The 13,179-nt window shown below is 35.0% G+C and overlaps 2 protein-coding genes across 15 annotated transcripts in view; one reads left to right on the top strand and one right to left on the bottom strand.

The window, feature by feature from the left end:
- Window positions 1-7,166, top strand: part of DNAJC24 (DnaJ heat shock protein family (Hsp40) member C24) — a 70,164-nt gene extending 62,998 nt beyond the window's left edge. The window contains exon 6 of the transcript XR_004230237.1: window positions 7,122-7,166. The gene's annotated coding sequence lies outside the window, so the exon portion shown is untranslated. The remainder of the gene's footprint in view (window positions 1-7,121) is intronic.
- Window positions 95-13,179, bottom strand: part of IMMP1L (inner mitochondrial membrane peptidase subunit 1) — a 93,730-nt gene continuing 80,645 nt past the window's right edge. For 10 of the 14 annotated variants that reach the window (XM_031942495.1, XM_031942498.1, XM_031942493.1 and 7 more), the window contains 2 exons: window positions 1,536-1,646; window positions 105-291 (listed from right to left, as the gene is read on the bottom strand). In XM_031942495.1, the coding sequence (XP_031798355.1) occupies window positions 223-291; window positions 1,536-1,646 (180 nt within the window). In that variant the 3' untranslated portion in view covers window positions 105-222. Of the gene's footprint in view, window positions 292-1,535; window positions 1,647-13,179 lie in introns of all 14 variants that reach the window. The other 4 variants (XM_031942503.1, XM_031942501.1, XM_031942500.1 and 1 more) reach the window with 1 other exon arrangement.

Consider the following 13,179-nt stretch of genomic DNA (forward strand, 5'->3'; position numbering starts at 1 on the left):
GAAAAAGGGATCAAGAAGAGGGGAGGAGAGATAAAAGGGAGAATGAGAATATGGTATGTGTATGAAATTTAAGAGATTAGACTCCTTTGTTTCGCTCCTCTTTGAAAATAAAATTCAATATCAAATATTTTATTTGTAAATACATGGTTTCAGTGACTTAGCAAAAATGTTTCTTGAGGAACACGATATGATAATGAAATGATTTGGTTGGCTCAATACTGATTACTCATCAGAAAATCTGTGGCTATTGGGGCTGTCACGTAGAAATCCAAAATCATTCAGAGGCCAAATCTGTAAAATGAAATACAATTGAAAACAGTTAATATATTTTTCTACCACGTTAAAGAAATCTGTTTTTGTGTCATTTTTTTTTTCCATCAAAAAATAAAGTTATATAACGATCTTTTTTTTTTTCCCCTGAGGCAATTGGGGTTAAGTGACTTGCCTAGGGTCACAGAGCTAGAAAGTATACAGGGTGATCTTTAAGGAAAGAAAATAATGTATTTTGGTTTCCAGAATCTATTTTACTATAAATATATATGAAAAATATCCAGGGAAAAAGTTCCAGTTAAAATCCATGTTTAGAGGCTTTAGGGTGGATGTGAAGTTAGGCTTACAAATCTTTTATCTTTGATTCCATCATCAAGTGAGATATAATGGAAAAATGCCAGCTAAAGTAATCTGGGCTTTAGTTGGATATAAATAATGTCCCTTTGCTTGTGAATATTCCTCAAATAATCTGCCATTTAAAGATATTTTTGGAATCTGCCCTGCCCCAAGTAATCAAGTCTGTTTTTCTCATACAAGTTACCTGTGACTGAAAGGGAAGGGAAGACTTATAAATAAGGATAATGGCTTTTTCTTTATCAGTTTAGCAGTTATGCTTGTTTTCTTCCTTTTTGGGGCTTTTTATGCTTAGTCAGCCAGGGCCCTACTGGCCAAGAGTAGTCCTATTTGAATAAAAATTGCTTTTCTAAAGAAGTAGGTAACACATATATAAGATAAGAACATTTCACAAGATCCATGATTTCCTGAATATTGATAGGCCCTTCACTAACATCCTAACCCTTTTGAAGCCTTAGCAGATAGTCTTTCTGAGCTAGGAGTGCATTTCTAAAATAAATAGCTCAAGGAGAGAAAAGCAATTTGCTAAAATGCTGTCCTTTTGTGATTTAAATTAAAGCTTGCTTCAGGGTGGTAGATTCAACTTCATTATTCATCACACTCCACTAAGGTGACTTTTGTTTAACTACAAAAAAAAATTTCTTGGGAATAATTAGGGGGATGTTGAGAGGAATCAGGTTGTTCTTTGCACTTCAGCTGCTTCAGAAAGGGCCACAGTAAAATCTACTGGCCACTTCTGCCCAGTGGGTTTGCATGCTCCCTGCAAAGTCATGATACTACTTGTAATGTCAAGTAGCTTTAATTTTTTTAAAAAATGCTTAAAGATTAACCACTCCAGTGGTTTTTTTTTTTTTCTTTTTATTTCTTAAGCTCCAAAAGTAACCAATGTTTTAACAAATAGCAGATTATACCTTTAAACAAATACGTCCTCTGATTAGTCCATATGGAACAGGTCCATAGAACCTGGAATCTGTAGAATTCTGGAGATTATCACCTTCTAGCCAAACATGACCTCTTGGTACCTAAGGTTAAAGACAAGGCAGTCCCATCCCCCCAAAAAAACATTATTATATAAAGAAACAGCGTTTCTGTTATAGAACTCATTTTAAAGCAATTTTTGGTACAAGATATACAATTTAGATAGCTTAAGCCATAAGTAACCTTATTTGCTACACAAAATTAAATGGGGTTCAGTTAAAAAGAGAAATCCTTATCTGTTTTCTCACACATCCCCAAAACATTGGTTTGTTATACCAAACCTCCCCAAAATGAAGTTTTAAAGGTTTCAGCAATGTGACAGGGTCATTAATTTAATAGATTTCAAAAGAGGTCATTAAAACGTTGACTGAAAATGTGCCCTCCTATCGAAGTAACAGCATGAACAGGGCAGCCACATACTCATCAACATCCTGGGGCCAGTACCAAGGATAGACCTATTAAGAGGCCCATGATGAACTAAATGGTAATTGATTGTGACATCAATTACCATTAATCTCATCATTTTATAAGACTGGGCTTGTCAAAGTTCTAATTAAGATCACAGTTCCTTCTGTGTTCAGGAAGGCTCTACAACACATTATATTGCAATAATGACCATCACAAACAATTTTAGTACATAAAATTTGTGAAATTAATGATGGTGGCCGTACATTACATAACAAAAACCTTTTATTTCCTATATGTCCTTTGCATTGACTGTGCTATCCACCGTAGGCCTTTCTCAGAGAAATCAATGACAAAAGAAAGTCAGCCAGTGAACAAATAAGCAGGGAAAATAACTGAACAGCACATAGAATATGGAGTGAATTCTAAAAAAATGTCTGTTGTGCAGAAATGAAACACTTCAGCATTAATAACTGTTAACTAAGCTTTGGTAAAAGGGAAGCACTGCATACAACAAGAATCTTCCGAGTTTTTCTATGTACTTGACTATAGCTTTTAGTAAAAAAATTAACTGACTAGATGAAATTTAATTTTCTCAGGAAGAAATTCTGTTTTATAAGCAAAACAAACAAGTTAACCCAGAAACAATCAGTACTCTGATTTAGGCTTTTCTGAATATGGTCCAGGAATGCCGTACCTACTGTCAGCAACTGGCTCCTGGGCATCTCCAGGGGACAGTTAATTTGTGTGAATATAGTGACGGGTCAAACAGTACTATTAGTGAGATACTATAACTTGTGCTTGGCTTGGGCTGTGAAGTATTAACAACCTTCGTAAGACACTGGCAGTGCTCTGGACATAATCCAAGGGGAGAGAAGAGATGGTATATACCAGTATGCAACATCAACAAAAAGTGCCATGTCAGACCCCCCCCAGTTCCCAAGTATACCAAAGAGGCTCATTTTTTTTTTTTTTTTTAAGTCATGTCTGTCTCTTCGTGACCCCATTTAGGGTTTTCTTGGAAGAGATCTTGGACTGGTCTGCCATTTCCTTCTCCAGCTTATTTGGCAGATGAGGAAACTGAGGCAAACAGGATGAAGTGACTCTCTCAGAGTCTCACAGCTAAGCAAGTGAGGCCAGATTTGAACTCAGGTCTAAGTGATTCCAGCCAGGCCTGGCATTCTATCCACTGTGCCATCTAGTGGCTCATAATAAAGATGAGCATAATTTTAATATTTTCCTTTCATACACAGCAACCACATAAAGATGTGAAAATTGTTGCAAAGTTGTTGAATCTTTCCCTTTAATAGCTATGTGCATGTAATCATGCAAAAAGTAAATAGGTTCCCTAGGATAACTAAAGATAACTAAAAGAGTAACAAGATCATAACATGGCTTTTCAGTTTTATTATTAGAACTATTTATACAAGCAGGTTCAAACACACATGGGCAACATAAGACTGTAACAGCTCAAGCAGAAAAACGAACACAATGAATGACAATTCGGGTCAGACAAAGTAGGAAAGAACTAGATTAATTTGTGAAAAACATCTGGAATGAAAAATTTTAAAGATGAAAAATCTATAAGATGAAAAATTTAAGTGCTTTGATTCCGACCAAATTCCTTATAATGCATGTTCTTGTATCTTAGAAACAAGGGACAGGTTTTAAAAAATTCCATTTTTGAAGTTACATTAACAAAAGCAAAGAGACCCAACATAATTTCACAGAAATGTTAATAGAACTTGGGACACAAACAAGACTCCACAAGAGCGTTTTTGCTTTGCTCTGTCCCAAGTCCGAGTGATCACTTGGGAAGTGTCTGGAGTTTTACTGTCTCCACTAGGTCTTCCCAATCTCTGCCACCCAGCAGCATTTTAGCTGCTCTAAAATCTGGCAGCTCTGGGAAATGCTGCTCACTTCCCACTGTCTGGTTTTCCTTCTGTCTTTCCAATAAGCCAAGTTCCTGGAGGGAAGATTGTGTCTTAAACTTCAATTATTTCTTCCATAAGACCTATCTCAAGATGGGAAATAACCGACACTTAGTACTTCTTAAATTGAACGTTAACCAGGATGCAGAAGATAGAGACCTATCATATAGTGGGCAAGCCCATTGCCTGGCACACCTGGCTTTAATAAGTATTGTTGCTTGAAGGCAATAATAACCAATCCTAAGGCTAATGCTCTGAGTGTGCTTTCTATATGTATGGATACACATCAACATATAAATAAATCTAGACTATATTTTCATTATTTAATAGCTCAGGAAAAATACATGAAATTAAAAATATTTTGCTATTAATAATGCTAACTCCCAGAACATCTTTCATAACAAAAAGGTCTTATGCATCTTTAGCAGGACAAACAACATTTAACTCTTTTACACTAAGATGTACATAGCTAGGATTATTAGCTATCTTCAAGATGTCTACATTAATGGGAAAATGATCTTAAGCAAAAACATAGAATTTCAACATAAAGAAGTAGGCTGAGCCATAGAGGTAGAGAGCAGGAAACCTGAGAGAGGGCATTAGAGAAGGGAACTTTGCTGCTTTCCAATTAAAAACTTACTTTCTGGCACAGTACTATCCAAACCATACAACAACCAACACAGTTATAAAGTAATTGGAGGATCAAAAAATTAGTAATCAATTCCAGCTATAGACTACTTAAATTAACATCCGATATAACAATCTACAATATTACAAAAGAAGGTGGATAGTTCCTGAAGAACAAGAGGACTTTTTAGGAACTAAAACCTAAATCTGACCTTAACTGAGATCAGAGATTCCTAATGTAGAGAGTAAAGCAAGAAAAGGTCAAAAATGCTTCCCCACCATCACTACTTTCAACATAGACCCTAGGCCATAGAAAAGCAAGGTGCAACTGTGCAATGCTGCTTACCCAAATCTCAACTACTTGTAAATGTATTTCAAAAACTATCAATTTGATTAAAAAAAAAAAATTAGCAATCCAATGCAAGTTTTCTCTGAAGAATAAGATTTCCTTGTATTTTCTTCAGCACTTTATACAAGTGTTTAATAACCTCATTGAATTAATCAAATTTTTCCTTCTATTCCACGGCTTTATTTTTTCATTCTAAAGACTTAGATTAGCTCACTTTTCATACTTTTCCCTGGTGAATCTGTCCTGCCAATGTGCAAGAAAGAGTATGAATATATGCTTTCAATGAGTGCCAAGTAGAATCTTTTTTGGTTCAATTTTGAACTTTCCTAAGGTCTCAGGTATTCCAATCACCGTCAGGGATATCAAAGTTTTAAAACGTTAAAAGAACCCTAAATCATTCCTATTTTTCCTTTTCAGGGCTGAGGCTTCCTTCCTGAGCTATGATAAAACCTAATCTCAGGGCTGGACAAAAGAAAGTCTCCAGTTCTCAGCTGTACTTACTGAGCTCTATTTAAGGGCCTCCTACTTTGGTACAAGCAACAAATGTAATTGCCTCTAGGCCTGCGGGCGTCCATTTAACAAAAGGGGCTTTTGTGAACAAACCCACAGGTGTTACCTTTCTTGATTCAACTGAAATCTGATGAAAGAGTCCACAATATCAAATAACACACTTACTAAGCTATAATCAAACTTATTTATTTGATTAAGCAAAGAACATCTAATTAAGGAAAAAGTTCTGACCTAAAAGTAGGATAGTTCTATTTTAGCCCCAAATTTAAAAAGTCTTACAACATAATGTAAAAAGTGATAGTTATTAATTAACCCTTTAACCATCCCCCAAGTTGTACACATACTGGAACCAATTTGCACGGGTACTGATGCTAATTACGTCAGGCCAACTTTATTTTTTTTTTCCTGAGCAATGGCAGAGCTTAGTGAATGAAACATGTATGCTGTCTTGTCCTATATGAAAATAGCATCATATGCAAATTTACCCCTGATTTTTATGTTGTTTTTAAAGGACAAAACCCTTTGTGAAAAAAAAAAAAATCAAAACTCAAACTGTAATTGTTTTTTTTAAAAAAATCAACACTAACTCAGGGACTTCAATTGGATGTACTCTAGAATCATTAGGCAAATACTAATATAGCATAATTGCTCCTCCAAACATAACATAGCAGTTAAAGGAGTTCAAATGGAATCAATATTTAAGAAATGATTCAAGAACAAAGTTTTTAATTGCAAGCTGCTTTTTTAAAATCTTATTTTAGTTTGACTTTTTGAGCAGCAGTTAACAAAATCATAAATACCATGAGCCAATATTTTAATGTTAGATTTTATCTTAATCATAAGACTAACAAAATGCTAAATAAAATGTATGAAGAGCAAGGGAAGCACTAAATTCACTGAAAAACAACAGATGATAAGAGCTTCTTGGGACTAAGTAGTAGATAAAAGATTTTTAAAAAAGATACAGGGTGGTCTTTCAGAGTAATCTCTTGGAATGCTCTGGCTTCTTCCCACTATTTGTCTACCTATAACTCTGGAGGAGTACTCGAGTTCCAATTTTTGTATGGTACATGGTTTGAAACAGTTGGTGAGAGGCCCCCTTGGAAGTTACATCATTTGAGGTGATCCCAAATACAACAATGACAAAATGAATTCATGTCGTGTTCAAGTATCTGCTATGAAACCAACTAATGCCTTAGGATTTAATATTCAGAATTATTTCCAAACATTTCAGCTCCAGTTTTATCCTGCCTCATGTAATATGCTGGGAACACAGGTGACTGTTGCTCATTCCTGCTTCGTTCACGGAAACTGAATGTCCACTGTGTGTGAAGGTCCTAATCTTTGCCTGATAACCTGGTACATATGACTAGAGTGGAAAGCATCCAGTCCAACCTGATGGTGATCTGCCATAAAACTTTCTGAGAGGATTCAGGACTTAGTCCAAAAGTTGGACACTTGTCCTGTCTACCTACCTATAGCTCAGCCACTGGTAAGGCTTAGATTATACTTTCTGGGCCCTCAACTTTGAATCTTACTAAGCTTGACTTTTTTCAGCTGGAGCCATAAAAGATGCTACAACCCATAATTAATTCACCCTCAGCAAGTACTTCTACTGTGTTGCTGTTGCTGTTGCTTTGGTTATTTTTCCTTTAAAAATAAATAAAAAAATCAATTTTTGCTGCTATCTTGAACAGATGCACTTTCTCTGTGGATTGACCTGTGATTTCATCTTCAAGCATGGAGGAAAGAGCAGAACAAGAAAAACTGTCTCTACTGATTTAGACTAACATCTGCTCAAAGCCCAGGGCATGGAGAACTAAGAATTGCCTGGGGAACCCCCAAACTGGCAATTTGCCCTGCCTAGATTAGAAGCTCCTTGACAGAAGGAACTGTTTTCATTTTTAATGGTTTTGTACCAAGCATTCTGCATCCTTAACAGATTCCTTAATAAAGGCTGACTGATTGAATAAAGTGGGACTTTATATTCAGATGTTCTAGTCTCCAATTAAGCTCTCAGAAACACATGATAATTCGAAGTTAAAACTATTTTTTCTCAAAGTAATCTGAATTAAACCAAAAAAAGTGATACTAAATATAACTAAGTGGATTTAATTTAATTTAGTTTTTATATCTAAAGCACCTAAGGATAGTAGCAAAGACAATGTTGCTTTTTCTTCCCTCTTTAGTTTTTTGAATCTTATGATTACCAATAATCAATTTATTTAAATGTTGAGAGCTGAATGTTTTCTCGTGATTTTCTTTCCTACATTATTCTACAAATTCCATGGTTTGAAGCCAGAGGGCCTATGGGCATCTAGCCCAGTCTCTTATGTTTCTGAATTTCGGGTTCTTCATCAATAAAAGGGAAATAATAATACTTGTATTATTAACTACCTCACAGGACTATGATGAGGAGAAAAGGAGATGAGGCATGGAAAGTCCCTCACAAATGCAGGTTATTTGATTGAGGGCCCATCTTGGTAGTACGTGCACTTCCTAACTCTGGCTTCTCCCAACAAGATCTGTTTTTCCATTAGACATCCCAAACCCTATCAGAACCTCTTTCCCAGGACACAGACATCATATATGCAGATGTTATGTGACGTTATTTCAATGGTAAATTTGATTGGCAGCTAGCATTTACATTTTTTTTTCCAAGCCTTAGTCAAATCTAGAATCATGAGATTTTTCTTTACCAAATTTCAGTGAAGAATTTATTTTAATGTAATTAAAAGGGAAATGGATGGCAGTGTACACCATTATCTTAATTCTTGGAAACTAGTAGATTGCTTGAGCTTAGGGTTTTTGAACTTTAATAGAGAAAAAATTGATTTGATGTCCACACTAAATTTAATATCAATATTGTGAACCCTTTGGAGGGAGAAACAGTTAAAAAACAGAGCAGGCTGTATATGGAGTAGCTACTGCATTTCCAACCTAAATGAAATAGGGAGATTGCTTCTAAATAAATAAATGACTGGATGGTTAGATAAACAGGTAAATGAACAGATGAATGAATAAATTAAAATGGATAAATAAATAAAAATATAATTAAGAACAAGAGATGGGATAGGTGCCTCAGGGGTGCCTCCTAATAATTAGATGTTCACAGGAGGTCCTCTGATTTTCAAAATACAAAGCTCTGTCCTATTTTACACTCTATTTTCTTCTTTCTATATTTTTTCTAAACCATCCAGCTTTCAGAACTCCATATTATCACATTCTTATTGGGCTCAATAACAATATGAATGAGGAAGAGGGCTGAATCCAGCGCGAATGAGTTTTTGTTGAGTCAGCAATGATTCAAAAATAAATTTTAACCCTATCACTTACTCTTTTAAATTATCAAGTACCAAGTATCTGTAATAGTATACAAAAACACTTTTGTACACCTTTGTGCTCTATCCCACCCTAGTCAATACATCCTTTAAAAGTCTTGCTTTCAAAAACAAAAAAACCCAGAAAGTTAGCTACTGCAGAAATAGGCAGTGAAAGAACTACTTATTTGTTATCCTGAGAAACAGATCACCTCAGGTGATGATCAGGTAAGTTTTATACTCAACATAAGAAAGTTTCCAAAAATATGATGTAGCAAGCACTTTGAAGAATCTCCCTGAATTCAGGATCCTTCCTCTGAATGATCTATTTACATCTATATAAAATCATTAAACTTTCCAATTCCATTTCCTGGAAAAATAGACCCACATTAAAAAGTTCTTTATTATTATATGTTACTTAAAGTTGAATTTGGAAGGATGGAACTATATTTTTTATTAGTGTCATGTTCTCTTCAAATTAACAAAAAACACAACATACATTTACAACCTTAGTTTTTCATACTAGATTCTGTTAAGTCTTTCTCCCATACTTGAACATCTCTATAGGATCTGGGCATTTAGTGCCAAAAAGAATTACAATAAAAGGTAATAAAGTGTCTGACCTTCAGACAGAAATTAAAGACAGCTAGGACTTCTTGTGCTCAATATAACAAATGTATTGTGCTTTCTTAAAGGCACTGACTGTGGTACCTTGTTTCTCTAACAGATGGACAGACACTTCCTATTTGTGTTTTACTCATCTAAACAATAGTCTTCTGTACTAAACCCAGTAAATTCTTTCTAGTGAAAACTAGTTTTGTGGTAGATGACAGAGGATATTTTTGGAAATGATGTTTGATAGAGAAGGAACAAGTGAGAAACTTTTCTTCTAGAGCTGAGAGAATCAAAATATTGTTTTGACTAAAAGATCATAAAAACATAATGTTGACATTGAAAAAAAATCCAATTATCATTTTGGCAAAGAAATTATTTTACCACTTGTGCTTTAAGCTTTTAAAGATACTTTTAAAAGCAAAGTATTCTTACTATTAAGTCTTCTATACACCAAATAAGACTTAAGGACATACAGCTCTATTTATAGTGCCTACTCGTGAACTTCCAATATGCATCTAGGAGAATAGGCATTAATAGTGCTTGATCAAAGTCATTGCAATGGTTTCCCTCAGTTCTTATAACTGATTTTCCCCCTGAAAATCTTTTGATCTCTTCTCCTCTTCAAATCCTCAGGTCTAGGAAATGTCCTTATAACACTGCAAAGGCCCTTCAGGCCCTGACATATTCTAAAAGCTTTGGACAAGGAGCCATGGTTCTGGCTGTTTTTGAGTCAACTTTTATGTGGAGGGAAAGGCCTCATGAAAAAGGTAGTCCTTGAGCTGAGGCGATTCTACGAGGTGGAGATGAGGAAAAAAATCTGGCAGAAGCCAGCCCTGAGACCCCAAGCGCCACAGGGCGTGTTACATAAGGGGTCCAGTAAGAGGCCAGGTGGAATGGGTTGTAGATGGGATAAACAGAGTGTGACAAGGCCGGAGAGGAAGGCTGACGCCAGAGTGTGGAGAATGTTAAATGTCAAATATTGGCTGAATCACTACCCCATGACACTGTCTATTCTCCTCCCTGCCACAGAAACTAGTAAATAGATATGGAAGGATGGAATTTAGGTGTGCTCAATCAAGTGGTATTAAGAAGTTTTAAAAATTGCTTACGAAGCACATGTTTAACCTAGATAAAAATTACTTTTCAAATTTTCCATACTTCTGATTAGCATCACACTGACTCACTCTGCTCAAAGTAAATATTTTATACTCCCTCACAACTGGTTTTCATATCTTCATTCTTTATATGCTACAATACGCTATATATGTATAGTCAAAATTTAATTCTCTTAAGATCAAGTTTAGATTACAAAAAATTTGGTTCACCGTCAGTCACAGGTAGTACTACAAAAATTTAATTCAGTAAATGATTCTAAAAGATCTCTGAAAATATTCCACCTAGTCATTGGCTGTTTTTCCAACATATTCTGTGAAGGTTGATTTACCAGATTAAGAAGCCATATGACACTTGGAATATTTTTGCTTTATTACTGACATAACTGGAATCTGGATTAGATGTTTACATTCAACAGCAATGTTACAATTTCAATCTTTAAAAAAAAAATTTATCTTGGTAAATTATTTTTGGCTACCCTCAAACAGTAGAGCTCTCAGAATGCTAGATCTGCAAAAGGAAAAATCCACATACTATACATGAAATCCCCAACCTGATAGTAACCTCACCTTCTAATTATGACAAAGCAAACTCTTAAAAAATTAAAATTAACTTTATAATGCGTTTACCTGGCATAAAAATATTCTTTGAAACTAATATCAAGACAAAAATAAAATATTTTGTGCTACAAATTACAAATATACTGCTTAAGACAATGTCAAGTAATACTAAAAGTTCAGGATATATTAGAAATGCTTAGAATGATGGGCCAAATGATTCTTTAGAGTTAGCATGAATTAGGATACTTCTCAGACTGGTAAACAATAAACCACATTTATCTTCAAAATTGTGTTAGCTATAGGATGAAAAGCCTACATCATCTCCGTAGTGAACTTCACTTTAACACAAGAGCAAACATATTTTTCCAACATTAGCTGCAATCAAGGCATTAGCAGTATGTTAGGATTGATTATCCTGGGATCTGTTGCTGAGAAATGGATATCTATCCCAGGTTTTTTATCACCACAGTTTGCAAAATGCCTGCTCTTTGTTTACAAACCCTAGTTTGTAATAAGTGACATTATTAGGTAGTTCTTCTACTTAAATGACATGAGGCTTTAGCATATCAGGGGGGTTATATAATATCTAAGCCCTTTCAGTCTGATGACTCCTCTCTTACTCAGAAGCACTTTCTCTGTTTGTAAATAGGAGCCAAGGTAGCAGAACATATGGTTGTGACTTTTAACTAAAGTAAATGGCATTAAAACAAATAGAAGAACATTAGGATATCCACAATTTCCACTATAATACTGAATACATATTAGGGGAGTACTAGTGCAAATTACATGAAGATACAATTTCCCAATCAAACCTGATATGAGCCAGTTTATATTTTGTAAGTAAATGATAAAATTACTTCCTTAATCAAGTACTTGATTAACTACAAGGCATTTTCCCTATTTTTGAGTTCTCGTTTCAAGAATGGTGTATATCAGCATGATTTAGGAAAATGATCATTTTTTAAAATTCTGTGTTTTAAAACTACTGAAATAATTTAAAAAATATTTGCAATAATCCATTTCTAAAATATATGAACATGTTACATAACAATTTTCATTAAATATAAGAGGTCCTTGCTTCCTCACACCTGAATGTATGTGACCAGAGTACAGGTTGACCTTTGGTTAACATTTCATTCCATTATTTATGCCACTGAAAGCAGTGCCAGGTTTTTTTTAAACCAAGAATGGGAAGCTATCTTTTAATCTACACACAAAAAATATCTTCAATCTCATTTACAAGATACTCCTTCTCCAATAGTACCAATCACAAATTAGCCTCTCATCTTGTACCAATTTTTATTCATGTTTCCTCATAAATCACATATACACAGAGATAATCATACGTATGTTATATACAGCATGGGTGTCTGTGTATATGCAATCAAGGTGTTCCAACAAGCTTAGGGTAAGGAAATAAGCATTAACACTGTCCCTAATATATGCCAGTGCAATTTCAAACTGCCATATGATTTTAGGAAAATTTTGTGTGTGTGTGTGTGTGTGTGTGTGTGTGTGTGTGAAGGAGAGAGAGAGAGGAGAGAGAGAGAGAGATATATGAGAAAAGAAAAGCATTTATCATAGCTTAAGTAGGAGCGGGCACATTATCTCACTGGATTCTCACAGAGACCCTGAGAAGTAGATGCTATTATTACCTCCATTTTACAATTGAAGAAATTAAGGGGGACAGAGGTTAAATGATTTTGTCAGAGTCAAGTAGCTAGTAAGTGGTGAAGTCAGGTCTTCCTGACTCCACCAGGAGAAGTCAGATATGTTCTAGAGTAGAGCAGCCAGGTGAGAAATGAGGAATATCCTGTGTTGTGCTCCGTCCTTCAAGGGAGGCTCGGGTGTTCATGGCCAGCCCAAACAGAGGAGCAGAGGCACTGAGCAGTGAAGTTCCAAGGCTGATGGGATCTTGCCAGATGATAAAGCTTTCACAAGTCACTGGCCAGTACATGAATATGAGCACATATTCATGCTTTGCTTTATACTTCACAGTGATAATAAGAAAATAGTTGAAAAAAATCATTTCTATTACTGCATTGTTATTTGATATTGTTGTTATCAAGGGATTTTATAGGATATTAAATCATACAGGAGATAATTCAGAGGTAAAATCTGAGATTGTTTTGCTCTCCAGAACTGAA

The sequence above is a fragment of the Sarcophilus harrisii genome, chromosome 6, assembly GCF_902635505.1.
Source record: "Sarcophilus harrisii chromosome 6, mSarHar1.11, whole genome shotgun sequence".
Taxonomy (NCBI): Eukaryota; Metazoa; Chordata; class Mammalia; order Dasyuromorphia; family Dasyuridae; genus Sarcophilus; species Sarcophilus harrisii.